Source organism: Orbicella faveolata, unplaced genomic scaffold, assembly GCF_042242905.1.
Source record: "Orbicella faveolata isolate gen_17 unplaced genomic scaffold, um_ofav_v1 contig_12, whole genome shotgun sequence".
NCBI lineage: Eukaryota > Metazoa > Cnidaria > Anthozoa > Scleractinia > Merulinidae > Orbicella > Orbicella faveolata.
Window position 1 is genome coordinate 3,745,868 of NW_028301539.1, and position 15,081 is coordinate 3,760,948.

The window sequence follows — 15,081 nt, forward strand, 5'->3', positions numbered from 1 at the left end:
GGTGGCCAAATAGTTAGTGCGCTCGACTCCGGATCGAGCGGTCCAGGTTCGAGCCTTGGCCGGGGTGTTGTGTTCTTCGACAAGACACTTCACTCTCACAGTATTTCTCTCCACCCTTATGTACAAATGGGTACTGGCGAATTTATAATTAATGCTGGGGGTAACCCTGCGATGGACTAGCATTTTCGATTGTTTTATAAGAAATGGAATCGAATGAACAAATGTTACTGGGACTGTGACACATGCACCAAACCGGGAAACCATTATGATCATTCACCTCCTATGCTTAATCATAGAAAATGTTAATTTTATTATGTTCTTAGCTTTGTAAGCGAAAGCAAGGTCTACATCGATGGCAGCTTAGTTTATGAAGACGCCATCAATCTTGGTCGTCACCACGGAAAGAATGAAAGAGAACACTCTTTCACCAAGGTAAGACGATAGGTGGCAGTAACACTTTCTCTTCCACCCAATCTGAAAAGGACGAGAAGGAGTGGGACGGAGTTTTGGTGACAAAGTTTTGAACTCACAATTACGGTGTTGCCACGGCATTCTTTCCTAGTTTTCAATGGTAACAATATCGTCGCCTGCAAAGTTCGCGCGCTTTGCTGCCAGTGACGTCGAAGGCCGACAAGTTTCCACTGGAAACGGGGCCAGTTGCCCCAACACGATTTTCACGTTAAAACCTTCGTCGCATTAAAAACTTTCGTCGCGCCTTACTCAACTGATAAGTGTAGTACTTGTATCAATCCCGTTTCCTCGATTCAATGTTCACGTTGCAAAAATTGCAAAACTCTTGGATCTGATCATGAGGTTAGGAACTGATAAACAATGTGAAACTTTAAAACAACTTGCCAAGGTACATCTGGGTACATAGATTTTTGCGTTCACAGGTTGTGCATGCAAAACATCGGGAAATGACGAATTAATTAAAAGAAACATTTTACTCATCACTTAATAAGTTTTTTTTTTTGTGTGGTGACCACGTAGAACAACGCTGTCAAAAATATTCTGTTTTGGCGCGTTTTCTGGGTGGCAAAATATAATTCATCGTTGTAATTTTTGTTGTTGTTGTTAATAATTGTGTCTCCTGGGCTATCTGTGGAGTTGCTCATCGTAACGGAGTTGATTTGTAAAACATTTTGTTCAGGTGCCTGGAAACTGTGGACCATATTTCTCAGAGCTTAACAAAGTTAACGAGATATCAGGTGATTTCACTCACGACGAGATACTTGATACTGTATATTTCCATTTTGTAATATAACTTTACCATTGTCCATTCCCAGGCGACGAAGCTAGTAATGGTTTAACTGTTTCAGTGAGTGTTTTAAATCAACCATTAAGTGATGGAATAGCGATAAAGCTCCTTGCCGCACAGACCACAGAACAGGAATGCCTTTTAAATAATCAGTCCAGTTTTGGTCAAGAGGCCGGGGTGGGGTTGCAAACGGACCTTCCGGGCTAAACTTCGCTCTCCAAATGGAACGTTTCAAACCATTTGATATGAGCATTTCACCAGAGCATTCCACCTAAAGAAAACAAATTGGGTTGTCCTCGAAATGGAACAGTGCCAAATATTGCTCGAAAAGGTCTTGGCCGCTGTGTGTTTTACACACCCGATTTAGCACTTCAACAGAGTCTCCCACGCGAGTCACGTTATTGAATATGTCTCCCTGGCTTCTCTTTCTTTTTAGGCTCGCTCATTTTTCAGAAGATTGAATGAAGACACCACAAGTTGGTTAAGGGGTAATCCTCTGGAGAAATAGAATGGAATGAATATGAATATATATGGTAACTGGAAGAAGACTTGCAAGATTCTTTAAAATCGCGTGCAAGCGATCGATCGAGACATCCACAAACTAGTGATTTTAGAGTTTGCAAGGGCGAAAAAAAAAATTGTCGAACACTGTGATATTAATTATTCCATCTGCCAATACAGCTGTCCAAGTCCTAAACATCTATTTTTTCGGACAAGTTACAAAATCTTTTACATATCAAGGCAGCTACTACAGCTACTTACACAAGCTTAGGATGACTTAGGGGACGTAGTTCCTGGTGTGGTGGTCTATCTCTCGTCTGATGGTTAAATGCTCGGAGATATTAGCTGCATAAGCTACTCTGAAATCCGAGGGTAAATAAACATATCTTATTAGATGTTTTGATGGGGGAGTGTGTAGCTTCAAGCAAAGCTACACCAGTTTTAAAAGTTCGTTAAAGAGAAGCCTGAAAAGTGTGAATTTTCCTTGAAGTTCTTCTCTTGGCAAACTAAATTCAGTTATCTACTTTTTTATGCAAGCGGAAGCAATTTCAGGATAGCTGAGATACATCGAAGAAAGGGCTTTTTTCGGATACAAACAGCCTCTTTTCCAGGTTCTTTATATAGCGGTTAGCCTGTGAACAGGCTCCCTCGGCTACTTCACTCTCATTGGCAGTTCCTTCTTGGCCCTTCCCGAGCTGCGGCCAGACCCTTTCAGCCGAAGCGTTAGAGAAGACTCTGAGCTGAGGAATACTGGGAAGTTCGATCGTTCCGTAACTTTTAGGAAAGCTACGAGAAACCTTAGCCGGTTGCGCACGAGGTCACACGAAAGAAAAGGCGAGGTTGAAAACTGGCCCCGCGCGGGTGCAAAAATAAGCGGAGAAAACGAGTTTCCTACGAGCTTGTAAATGGTGGGATTTCGCGCACGAGGTTGGAACAAAGTACTTGCGCGCAAAATCCCACCAGCTACGCATACTGGTGCGCTATCGATCAGCGCGATTACGTGTACAGGTCGCGATACAACAGCGCAAACCGCGACAGAGCGCGTGGAGCGCGATAAAGATTTTATATAATACGCAACTATCTGAACCTTGACCTATCCAGTTATTGTGATTTCTCAAAATAAAGGATCACTGTTTTCTTTGTTTGTGTTAATCTACGATGCAAGGTTTTCTTGCCACCGAATTTCAACATATACCCATTGTCCTTACGATTTCATAAGTCAACCATATGATATGTAAGCCAGCAGTCTGTTTGTTTTCCAAGAGAGGAAAAAATGTTTCCACAATACCCCCGTCTACGTTTGTTCCTTGCGGTTGCAACACTTTTACTTTCGCAACGGCCACACGGTTTAAGCTCTTCGACTGCCAAACAAGAAAGAGCAAGAATTAGAACACTACCTCAAAACTGTGCAAACGGATTTTTGCAGCCCAGGATTTGTCCAAAGGAAGATACACAACACATCTCACCGGACTCGGTGTTTCGGTTAGTGAAACTGAAAGGAGTGAAAGTTGATCACGTTCGCGAAATGAATCTTACTGATAATAAAACGTATCGCGTTGTGACGCGCAGTTTACGGCCGTTGCTATTTGAGATACCGGAGTTTCTCAGCCACAAAGAGTGTGATCTCTTCATCCAGCTCTCGCAAGAACGGCACCTCGCAGATAGCAAGACTATTTTTGGAAGAGGAGAAGGTATCGATAGGAGAGACTTTGAAAGGAAGTTGATGAGAGAAAATCTGACTTTCGAGAGAAAGGTGTTCTGCAAGTCCCTCGAACGGTCGTGCAACGATCTCAACAGCGACGGGAAAATTAGTGTACAAGAATTTGTCGAGTATATGGATTATGAGAAGCACATTCATCCCACAAAAGAAGATGCTTCGCCAATGTTCAGACTCTTGGATCTTGATTCGGACGGATATGTTGTTTACGAAGAGTGTTCTAACACGACGTTGGATTCTTTTGTAGAGTTTCTTTATCACATCGAGAAGCTCAAATCCAATCCTCGATATTTTATTCGATTTAGTGAGTCCACATCGCTACTCATGGACAAGCCGATTATAAAGAGTTTGCAGGAGAGAATAGTAAAATTAACAGGGCTCTCAAGAACGTTGATTGAGAAAAGTGAACCAATTCAGGCAAGTTCATCTCATGCTGGTTTTATACCCTCCATCTCTTCGGTGACAATTGCGTGACTTAATCATTTCAGGTAGTGACGCCAATGTCACAGTGCGCGAAAGACGTCTGTAGCGGGCGCAAAACGCGTGAGCGGGGATAGCAGAAAGGGGCATGGAAGAAAGGTTCCTTCCCGTTCTTCCTGCGTTTTTGCCTCCCTAACGCTTCTCCGTTTACGCCTGCAATGAAGTACGAAGGCTATCCTTTGGCCAAACATTGCATATAGGTTGTAAGTGGGCTGACAAATTTTACAAAAAAAAAAAAAGGAAAGAAAAAACGAAACGAAAAAAACACTTGTCCTCCTCCTTACATGCAAATTAGAAGTCTGGAAAATTGAAAAAGACGTCTTTGGATCCGTAATTTTGAATGCAAGTCAATTGCTCACAGGATGTGTTGAATCAAAAGAAGATCATTGCGAAAGAAAATCCGTTTTTTTTAGACTCAAAGGAGCGCATTTTGAGTTATTTTGGCCGCTTACAAAATTACCTTTAAAATGAAAGAAACCTGAACATAGTAGTTTACTAAGGTAGGAAAACACCAAAGAGATAATAATAAACCATAAAGGAACAAAGATGATTAGGGATGAAGAAGATTAACACAAATTACAAACGACGAACTTGAAAAATTGTATAAGCTAAACTTTTCAAGTTTCGGAAACCTTCACGTAGCTCTTTTAAATGTACCCCTGTGTGTTAAACTTCCGTGTACTAAGAAGTTGATTTCTTCGGGAAATCCCGCTGACAATCTAGCAAAGATCCCCAATCTTTTCTCAAATAGTCGCTCCAGCAATCTATGATGAAATTAATTATGTCGACTACTTTCATTTTATTTCCGATTTGCAGGTTGTACGGTACTCGGTGTTTGGCCATTACAACGCGCATTACGACACATCATACGGACCTGCGGCAAAAAAAGAATGTTGCATCAGAAAGGATGACATCGACTGTCACTTATGCAGGTTTGTATGCACAGTTAAATTTTGAAATTTTCGATGGGTGTACTGACAAAGTTGTCAAATAACTGTTAGAGCTTGAGAACAAAATTAACAAAAGAACATCAGTCCCTGTAAAATACAGTGTAGACGAGCCGGCTCCCTGTTAGGGATAAATTTGCGGCATCAATTTTTGCCTCATCAAATCGATCGAGACAGACGAAGATTTTCTTTAATAAGGGAATATATCTTCCCATCTTTCTTGCCCTGAGGAAAACGAGCCATCAAGATATGGGTCTTATTTTATGACTGAAAAAATTATCTCATTGTGATTGGTTGAGAACAGACAAATATATTTAATTTCTTGTATTGAATTGCAGTGCAAATTGATGTGCGGGGACAAAATTTGATGACCATATATAACCATTGATTATTACAAACATGGCGCCTACATTGTCCTCTATCGGTTAAAATTAATTGGGCCTGTTAAAAGCGCGGTTTTAATTTGAGTGTCGAAAAGTTATTGGTTTTGCAACATTTGCCTTAAAAAACTCGCGCAACTTTTTCAACCAATCAGAAGTAAGACCAAAACCAATCATGACCCGCTCGCGCACGTTTTCCCGTGTTTTTCGCGTCAGCTACACGTAATTTCTTCGCGAGGTTTGATTGGTTCACTACATGTTGTCTGTGTCCTTTGTGATTGGCTAGAGTGATTACTTTGGTTTTGATTTGAAAACCGCTCTAGCCAAAAAGATTCATGAATTTTGTTATGGTTTTGATCAGCAATAGTAATTGGACCGAGTGGAGTACAATTTAGCGAGTAGTCGCGCGAGTAATTTTAAAATTTCGCGTTCGTTGATTTAAAATTACGAGCGCGATTACTCCCTAAATTGTACGGTGCGAAGTCCAATTTCTAATTTTTATAACAAATTTGGAAAGTAAAAGTCCAATTACAGGTATCCAATTACAAAAGGTTGTAATTAGATACCTGTAATCGCACGCCTATCACGTGAAAAATAGGCGCGCGGAGAACCAAACACGATCGAGAATTTTGTTATAGATACAATTAAATGAGTAATCATATGAATCCACTACAAGTGATATTTTAATTCCATTCGTGTATTTAAAAGGCTCGCGTAATTTTCGAAGAATTTTCAAATACTTCTCGTATTTTACAAGCATTTATACGATAATAAATGCTTATTTTTCAGATTTATAACTATAATCCTGTACTTGAACGACGTGGCTAAAGGAGGAGAAACGGCTTTTCCCGTGGCGGACGATGCCAACCGTTACTACGTAAGAAACTACTCCGTGACCCTGAACGAAAAATGCCAAGAGGCTAACTTGCTGATCAAACCGAGGAAAGGAACTGCAGTCATGTGGTACAATCATCTCCTCGAGCATGACGGGGCGACTCATATGGGCACCATCGATTGGTTGTCTTTACACGGCGGGTGTGACGTCATCGAGGGTGTTAAGTGGATTGCGAACGTGTGGCTAAATGCACCCTCGAAGAAAAGAAGGAATACATAAGTTGAATCGAAAGAGGAGAAAGAGTAATAGAGTACCCCTTTTTTTAGGCCTTCTTCTGAACAGAATCCCTCTCAAGTTGTTTTTAAATTAGTACCGTCTTCAGAAACCCAACGAGGGTCTAGAAATTGCCAAACCTGTGACGCGAATGTTAGTCACGTGATCAGCCCTAGCGGCTTTACACGCAATCTCGATCCTAGGTTCTTTCTCCTTTGCCTTCCTCGCCATTAACGTAAGGGTGCCTGCGAACAAGGTTGCTTTACACGCATTTTCCATCTTCCACGAAAGGATCCACGCAATGATATGTACGGGGTAACATTATCCGCGGATGGACTAGATACCATATCTTAAACATAACCAGAAAGGGATTGTCTCGAGAAAAAGGCCTATATGGGGGACTAGCCCTCTACTATTCATACTCTCTTAGTTGGATTTTGTCATGATTAGCCAACTCGTTACCAGGGCCCCTCCCAGTCTCTGAGGGAAAAGCCCTGCGAGCAAAGTTTGTGATTAGCCTCTTCGACATGCTTAGAAGCCTGGTGAATGAGAATTTAATGTCTACTGGACGCTCAATACTTTCATAAAGATCCAATTCTGACTATACTAACACGAGACAAACAATGTGAATAGTTTATTAAGGATGCGTCAGTCAGTCATCTGACATAGATGTTTTACCGTCTTCCAACATAATCTGTATCCTTGCAGATTACAACTATTGGATCTATCAATTAGAACCTGTACTACGCCAGATACTTCCAAAAACCACCAAAACATCACCCTTTAGATGTGGCCAAAAAATCTGTGCAAACTTATTCCTCATCTAATGCAGCAGCACGAGACCTCGAGGAAAGGGTACAAAATGAGTAACGTAGAACATTTACAATTATACCCATGAGCTGTTATAATAATGATAAAAAAAGAAGACGAACACGCAGACTGACTAACCAAGAATGACCTAAATCTCCCGCCAAATGCCTAAATGGTCCCTAAACGTCCCATGACACCCCGCGAGCCTCTCTATCGTCCTGTCAGAATAATAATTTCTGACATAATCTGTTGTTTCTGACCGATTCGTTTCTTGATTGTCAGAAATTACATCTCCTAAACCGAGTGAATTCTCGAAAATTGTGCATCAAGATTAGAAACTATATCCCCCTTTCTGTAGGAGCTATGAAGTCCTTACCTTTCTAGGAATTTTGCTCTTATGTCATTAGTTGCTCAGAGCTAGACTACGAGTAGTCCCTCTTTCGCTTAGTCCGTCGTGCGTGACGCGAGAGAAAACCGCGAGAAAAATATGGCCGCGCGAAATCCTGGAGGCGAGGAGCCCCCAGGATTTCGCGCGGCCATGTTTTTCTCGCGGTTTTCTTTCGCATCACCCACGACGGACTAAGCGAAAGAGGGACTGCTTTTAGTCTACTCAGAGCAGGAATACACTTATATCCTGAATTACTGTCAACTTCGAACTTTGTTTCCTTAATTAATTTAAAAATCAATAAAACGATTTAAAAAACCTTTTCGTTGCCATTGGTTTCCTTTGAAAATTAACTTGGCAACAAGTTCGTGAGTAATAGTACCTTTTTGCCCCGCGACGGCTCGCTCTGTGAACACATGGATCGCTTGACGCTCGGTTTGTGTGAGTAGCCACCAGGTCACACGCGCGCACGCCTCGCACTCTCGTGAGAATCACGCAACCTTGTGACGCGGCCGCCATCGACATTTCATTCCCGCACCGAGACATGCATTGCGGAAAATATTTTTGAACATAAGTTCCTTTCTGTAGCAAAAATAACTCCTGCATTTAATTTAGTAATTAATGTGAGTCGACACGCAAACCTTCCCCTCAAGTAGATAGTAGCAGTGCGCCGGGGGACGATAGGAAATTTTATTAGAGAGAGATGGCGTTACGACATCGGGGATCGGATCGGGTATCAAATCACAGTATGCAGACTAGAGAACAAGTAATCATTATGTTTGTTGTCAGTAAATTTGAACACAACAGGCTATTGTAGCGCACTTCATATAGGTGATATCTGTGTCCATCCAGGCCACCTTTAAGCAGGTTTAGGCTGCGCCATGGCCTTCTTCTCTTGTTTCTTTGTTGTTCTTATGGCATGCCATTTTTCTTTACTACTCGGTACGCCGGATGTGAGAGCTATCAAAGGAGAAACGTGTTCTCCGCGTGGACCCTCGGCCTTTGAACACGGCGAAGATGAAGAAAATCCTTGCTTTAAAGATCGGCTGTATTCAGCGTTTTCCGATGTCAGGCTACCCAGACGAGATGCTGTCGCTGTGGGCCATGTGGAAAGCATTCAACTGGATGAAGAAAAAAGCGTGCAGCTTAAAACCCTGAGCGTTAAACCGCCAATATTTGAAATCCCAGACTTTTTAAGCAGCGAGGAATGCGATCATTTCGTGGAAATAGCGAAAAGGAATGGCTTGAAAGAGAGCGAAACTGCGGCCAAGTCGAGGGGAGTCACGAGGGAGGGAACGAATGCCAGTTTAACAGAGGAACTAATGATGAAGTACTGCAAGCGAATCAGTCGTTACGACAACGATAAGGATGGCAACATAACGATGATGGAGTTTGCAGGTTATGTTTACCACATCACGAGAATGCTAGTGCGTACGAGTGATTTATGGACTGTGTATGAAACATTGCTTCCCGAAGGAGCGCGCGCGATTACGTACGAGAATTGCACAAAGGTAAACCGGACACAGTTTGTGGAGTTCATTTACCAGTTGTTCAACATGAACCGCCTGAGATATTACAAGGCCAGGTACAGCGAACACTCCTGGGTAGAACTGAACGATGAAGCTGATAAAGATCCAGTTTTAAAGCGCGTGAAGAGAAGAATTGCAGAGGTTACTCAGATGTCTGTGTTACAGATTGAACATAGCGAAGCCTTACAGGTTAGTCGTTTTAAAAAATTGTGAAATTATTCAGTTTTTCAAAGACAAATCAATAGACTATTGTCCATACTGTAAAAGCGTGACATAGACATAAAGACCTCATTTTGTTGATGAAATTTGATTCTACGATTGCGACACGTTGCAAATTTTACGTCGCAGCAGCCGCGTTGCACTCCCGCGTTGCACTGCGCAGAATTGTACCTATGAAGTGCATGTATACAGCTTTGCATTCTTCCTGTAGCCGTGGCATGATTCCCGCTCACAGCCCAATTTCTTTAAGGGTTTAGCGTTGAAACGGTGGTAGTAGCCTGAAAAAGTATAGCCAAAAATACCTGGGGAAGAATGAATATTTTACACCCGGCCGGGTACCCTGGGTCACACAGGTATTGTTAGTGGCGAAGTCACGATCTGCGTTAAACGACGTATCACGCTTTAGCACAGGCGGCCCAGACCCTTTAGCAGATTCACCGCTCCTAGCGTAAAAGAACAAGAAATCCTCTGGCACCCCAAAACTTGTTAGACCGCGTTGCAGTTTGACGAACTACGGAAGCGTTTGACAAACTTTGTAGGTACTGTAGTTGCTGAATGTTTCAGTGGTGTGGCTTGTCTTTTCACAGGTTGTGAAATATCAACGAGGTGGACATTACCACGCTCATTATGACTCTACTGTGAGTAAAGAGACGATCGAGAAGAGATGCTGCGGGAAATATGAGGACATCGACAAAAGCACGTGTCTTTTATGCAGGTGATTTTACAGGATCTCTAACTTAAAGCAAGAGAATATCATAATCTGTAGCTTAAAACAATACGCAGTGGAAGCGAGTGGGAAAGATATTGCAAAGTTATGTAAAAATGCGACTGTTTTGTAGGCTAGAGATGCTAAACGTGACCACCAGTCTTTCATTCATTCAGTCATTCATTCGCCAGTGACAGTTAACCAAATTGAGAAGCGCTGTGGAAGGGACCACACTTTCTGAACATCCGCCCTTTGGACTGTTAGGGTTTCGCGTGAAAGATCAAAGTTTTCGTGTATAGTTTATTAAATCTACTTGCAACTTCGATTGGCCAAGATCTTGCCACTTTAGGACTAAACTGATGAGCATTCAAGCTCGGCGCTACCGGCAACTGTTAAACCACTGACCACCCGACGTAGCCTGTCCAGACCCTCTATTTCTTCTTGAGTTTGTCGAGATGGCAATTAGCAGAGTATTAACCACAGGGGGTTTAAAAAAAGCAGAAGGGGTGGCCCTGGGGAGAAACAAAAATAGAAAGTCAACGCAACTTGCGAACAGGCGGATAAAGGGAACTGCGTCAAGCCAGCCTTTGCAAGTTTTTACGGAACTACTTGCGTCTCCCCTCGGCGAGGCCCTTATATCGCGGTTACAACTCTAAATAAGTTTTTAACAAGGGCGAGGAATGTACGCTTTATGCTTGTGTAAGTATTTTTCCACCCGCCCCCCTCCCCGCCTAATCGTCCCATATTGCCAAAGAACTCATTTTCCGATTTTCACTTTGTCTAGGTACATCACCATTTTGTTTTTCTTAAACAACGTCACCGACGGAGGAGAAACCGCATTTCCAGTCGCAGACCGCGAAGAACTATTCGTGGGGACAAATTATTCGACAAATCTCAGTAGAAACTGTGACAGGGCAAGCTTGGTTGTGAAGCCTGTGAAGGGAAGCGCCCTGTTTTGGTACAACAATGTGCTGGACGAGGAATCTGGAAAAATGGGCGAAGTTGATATGTTAACCTTACATGGAGGATGCGATGTCCTCGAGGGTGAAAAGTGGATCGCTAATTTGTGGATCAATGCACCTCGGGGTGATCAAACTGTGTGACTGATCCGTATGAACTGTATGACTGATAGACGAATGCGGCTTGGTGATTGTGTATCAACGAAGGACTGTAAACAATAACGACGATAACTGAGATGACAACGACAACGGACGACAACAACAACAACAACAGCAATCCTAATTGCTATTAAACCAGTGCATGAACTTTACGATTGATACACAAATGCGGCTTTGTGATTGTGTATGAACGAAGAAGCACTGTAAGCAATAACTACGACAATGACTAAGATGACAAATGACAACGGACAACAACAACAGCAATATCAATTGCTATTAAACCAAAGTTTTGAAACGCTTGTCATCCGATGTTCGTATATTTAGCTCAAAGTTTTAAGCTGAGGGAGAGGGCAATTTAGCGGAAGGGCGCTGGTTACCCTACTCCCCGACTCCTTTAGTAATAGTCCCTACCCTAAGATTTGGCAAATCCCTGTTGTTTGTACAAAATTTCTTTGCATAAATTTCCGAATTGCTTTCATACTAGTAGCTTACCCAACAAAAGGTGGCGCAGAAACAGCTTGTCGTCGCACAAATGACGTCATGAAAATTTAACCCCCGGTGTGACTCAGACAAACAAACCATTTCATGCGCTACTTCTTTGAAAGCGACATATGGAACAACGGCGCTCGCGAGTACTTCAGCGCAATACTCAGCGAGTAATTTCGCACGTCGATGGCCTCTCTAGCTCAAAATGTTAGAGAAAACTCCCATCATGAACCTTGGAATAAAAATAATACAGAGATTGAAAGAGGGCGGGAAGGTATGATGGTAAATACAAAGGTTGTTTATGCGTGGTTACGTCCTTAGTAGATCTTAGGAGAAAAAATATCATATGATTCTACTCGACATTCAAGTGTATCACTCACAAGAAAGCCAGCAAGCCAGCAAAGAAATACCTTAAAGAAATAGCATAGATTCGATCCGATTCGTTGCCTTGCCGTGATGAAACTGGCCCGTTCTGTCTTGGCACTAACCTGCGTAGAAAGCGTTTCTGTGGGGTTTAGGAGCAAAAAATTACAGCGCGAAAAATGGAGCGAGTTAAAGAGGCGGGAGGGGAAGGGGAAGGCAGGAAGGAGGAAACTTCCTGCCTTCCCCTCCCCCATCTTTCTTTTTTTGGCGCTTGCCCCATTTTCCGCGCAAGAAAAACACCGAAAATCCCGTTCCTCTGTCTTTCTTTGCTCCCCAACCCCACGGAAATGCTTGTTACGCAGGCTATCTTGGCACATAAAAACAGTTTTAGCCCCGCGCTATTTATGTTACACGTATCGCGCCAAACACATCTATGAAATATAAGCAGTTGAGGTCTGCTAACAGTCACAGACTTGTTTTTGTGGTTGGATACATGACTCTATTAAAATCTAGGTCCCCGATATTGCACAGTAAACCTAATTCTGCCATGCGTTTGGAATTGTCTCAGGGATAATTATCCTGTCCTTCTGTTCTATCGTATTCGTTCACTGTTCGTTCGAGTGGACGGCTCGGGTTGTCAAATTTGGGAATTTCTGCTATAAATAAGTCAACTTATAAGTCTTCTCTTCAAGACCAGGATAAACAATCCATAAGTTTCTTCCGATTCTTCGTAATACTTTTCCCCGTGAAGTATTCTGTTCGGCTAGCCGCAACCGCCACGCTAAAATTAGTTCTCGACATCCAATTCCGGATGGTTTTGAGATCTGTCCGAATGTCACTGCGGCTTTGTAAAACCCTCGTGCAATTTGCGACATTTAGGCTCTTTTTTGGACACCTTGAATCCATTTTACATCACCCACGGCAGCAGTGCTTGCTTTCTAACATTATTTAAGCTAAGCAAGAACCTAGACCGCCAATCCTTCCTTTTTTTGCCTGATTTTCTGGTCTAGAATACAACGCACCCATAACAAAACCTTCTACTGGACTGTAATTCTTGTCTGAGTCATGTCAGTGGGGGGTCTCTGGTGATGTAATCTATTTTCTGAAACTGTGCGCGACGCTATTGTCATATTGTCATCGTGTAAAGACGTTCTTTGCGTGACTGACGTGTAATTTTTCACATACGGTTAGACAAACATAAGATGCACTGCTATATAGACGTTTCAAGAACGAGACGGATTGAGAGGGCGAAACCTTAAACCACACGACATTGCATAAAACACCGGAGACATCCAAAAAATCGGCGTTATTCCCGGAATCTTCGGGACGACCTTCGTTAGCATTACCCTCTCCCTTACATAGTATAGGATTTCTTCAAGATACCCGTGATGATGCTAAGGGCTGTGTCATATTTTATTTACTATTGCCGCAACAAATTCCTTACACCTTGCACTTTCGTTAACTTTGATTCTTCGCAATACTCAAGCATAGTTGTCACAACTAGACTTTTCACCGAAATGGTAACAACTATTGAAATCCTAGTAATAGAAAGGGTTTTTTTGAGGTGCGAGAAAAGACTGGATATCTTTTTTCTTGAGGGCAAGAGGGTCGCCATTTCGGCACAGTTAGGTACTACGTGAAAGGGTTAGAGGTTGATCCACCAAGAGGAGCCTCCCTGTGTGAAAGTTTACAGAGTACCCCTAGGTTCTGACCCATTTGGACAGCAAACTGAATGACTACTGTATTGTCTTTCTTCCTCTTCCTCTTCCTCTTCCCCTTCCCTTGCCAAACCAGCTTTGCCTCTCAGTTAACTGCAGAGCATTAGATATTGGCTGTGAATTGAAACTGGATTCACCAGGCTCAGAGTTATTGCCGCCAGCCGCTGGCGCAGATGCTCGAGAAAGTGATGCACCAGCTGAACTTTTGACGAGCGCCCCAGTAACAGAACATCTCCCACTGATCATGTCAGTGGTATTTACGGTCAGTTTCAAATCTATAATGTTGGAAAATCTTACTCGTGGTGGCTGAGTGTTGTTTAGGTTGCCCTTCATCAGTTTCACGGAGACGTCAGTTACTTCAAGCCCAAAATGAGCACAAAAATCGCAAGCCTCTTGCACGTTATTGAAATTCAATATTTCCACCAATAACATCATTGGAAGGCAAGCATTACGACTGAAATACGCTGTGTTGACAGAAGCAAGAGCGCTGCCTCTCATTTGGTTGAAGTGTTTATGAACGGCACAGCATGCTAAATATGGCAGCTTCTTGACCAACCGAAAGAACCGAACAAAGTTTTTAAGCATGAAAGTGAAAGAGATGTCCAAAGTTAACCGAAATAGGAAGCTGTTCTTGATTTCTTCAGGCAGTGTTACTGCACGATTTAAAGCCTCAAAAGAACCCAGATTATGTAAAAGGTAATACACTTCAAACTCGGCCCTTGTTTCTTTGTATTCAGAAGGCCATTCTGTTTCATAAAAGCACAGAAGTCTCTTCAAACATTCCGTTGTATGATCATTGTTGATTTTTGGATCAAATACATCCACTGGACTCTCGCACAGCCTGTAGCCGGATAAAATGTGAAACCTGCAAGCTTTCTCGAAGATATCCACGACGGGCTTTCCAGTGATTCTTTGTACTACCAAGTCTTGTCTCACAGCTCTTATTCTATCAAACACAAACCAGTAAATCATTTGCCATGGGTAGACTGAATTTTTGGACGTAATTTCTTCAATCAAGTAATTCATCGTCCTTAAAAGCACATTAGCTGGTCGGAGGTCTGAGGGATCAATGGATTTTCCAGCTGCAGATCGTGAAAACTCTTTAACCACTGCCCGCGAATCTGCTTTCAGTTTGTCTTGTTGGGAAGAGCTGTTTGATGTTGGACAAGTGAAGGCAAGTGTCTCAAAGAAGTGCAGTCTCCGCTGCTTCTCGCGAGACGCAATTTCACGTTGAGGACACATGTGCATGCATGTTCCCTGAATGAAACATTGGCTTGATTCTGTCATTTTAGCAAACTTAATCCTTCAGTAAATTGAATCAACCAAATTCGTGCCAACGGTCCACCATTTTGAATG

At 42.5% G+C, this 15,081-nt stretch overlaps 3 protein-coding genes across 3 annotated transcripts; 2 read left to right on the forward strand and 1 right to left on the reverse strand.

The window, feature by feature from the left end:
- Nucleotides 1–2,881: 2,881 nt before the first annotated feature.
- Nucleotides 2,882–7,328, forward strand: LOC110063574 (transmembrane prolyl 4-hydroxylase-like). The gene is made up of 3 exons (XM_020770572.2): nucleotides 2,882–3,893; nucleotides 4,773–4,888; nucleotides 6,073–7,328. The coding sequence occupies exons 1-3, from the start codon at nucleotides 3,033–3,035 to the stop codon at nucleotides 6,395–6,397; spliced, it is 1,302 nt and encodes a 433-aa protein (XP_020626231.2). The 5' UTR covers nucleotides 2,882–3,032; the 3' UTR covers nucleotides 6,398–7,328.
- Nucleotides 7,329–8,357: 1,029 nt separating this feature from the next.
- On the forward strand, nucleotides 8,358–11,457 carry LOC110063750 (transmembrane prolyl 4-hydroxylase-like). Its single transcript, XM_020770747.2, has 3 exons — nucleotides 8,358–9,304; nucleotides 9,922–10,049; nucleotides 10,825–11,457. The coding sequence occupies exons 1-3, from the start codon at nucleotides 8,468–8,470 to the stop codon at nucleotides 11,141–11,143; spliced, it is 1,284 nt and encodes a 427-aa protein (XP_020626406.2). The 5' UTR covers nucleotides 8,358–8,467; the 3' UTR covers nucleotides 11,144–11,457.
- A 1,939-nt stretch (nucleotides 11,458–13,396) lies between these two features.
- LOC110063712 (germinal-center associated nuclear protein-like) lies at nucleotides 13,397–15,073 on the reverse strand. The gene has a single exon (XM_020770707.2). The coding sequence runs from the start codon at nucleotides 15,010–15,012 to the stop codon at nucleotides 13,744–13,746; it is 1,269 nt and encodes a 422-aa protein (XP_020626366.2). The 5' UTR covers nucleotides 15,013–15,073; the 3' UTR covers nucleotides 13,397–13,743.
- Nucleotides 15,074–15,081: the final 8 nt, after the last annotated feature.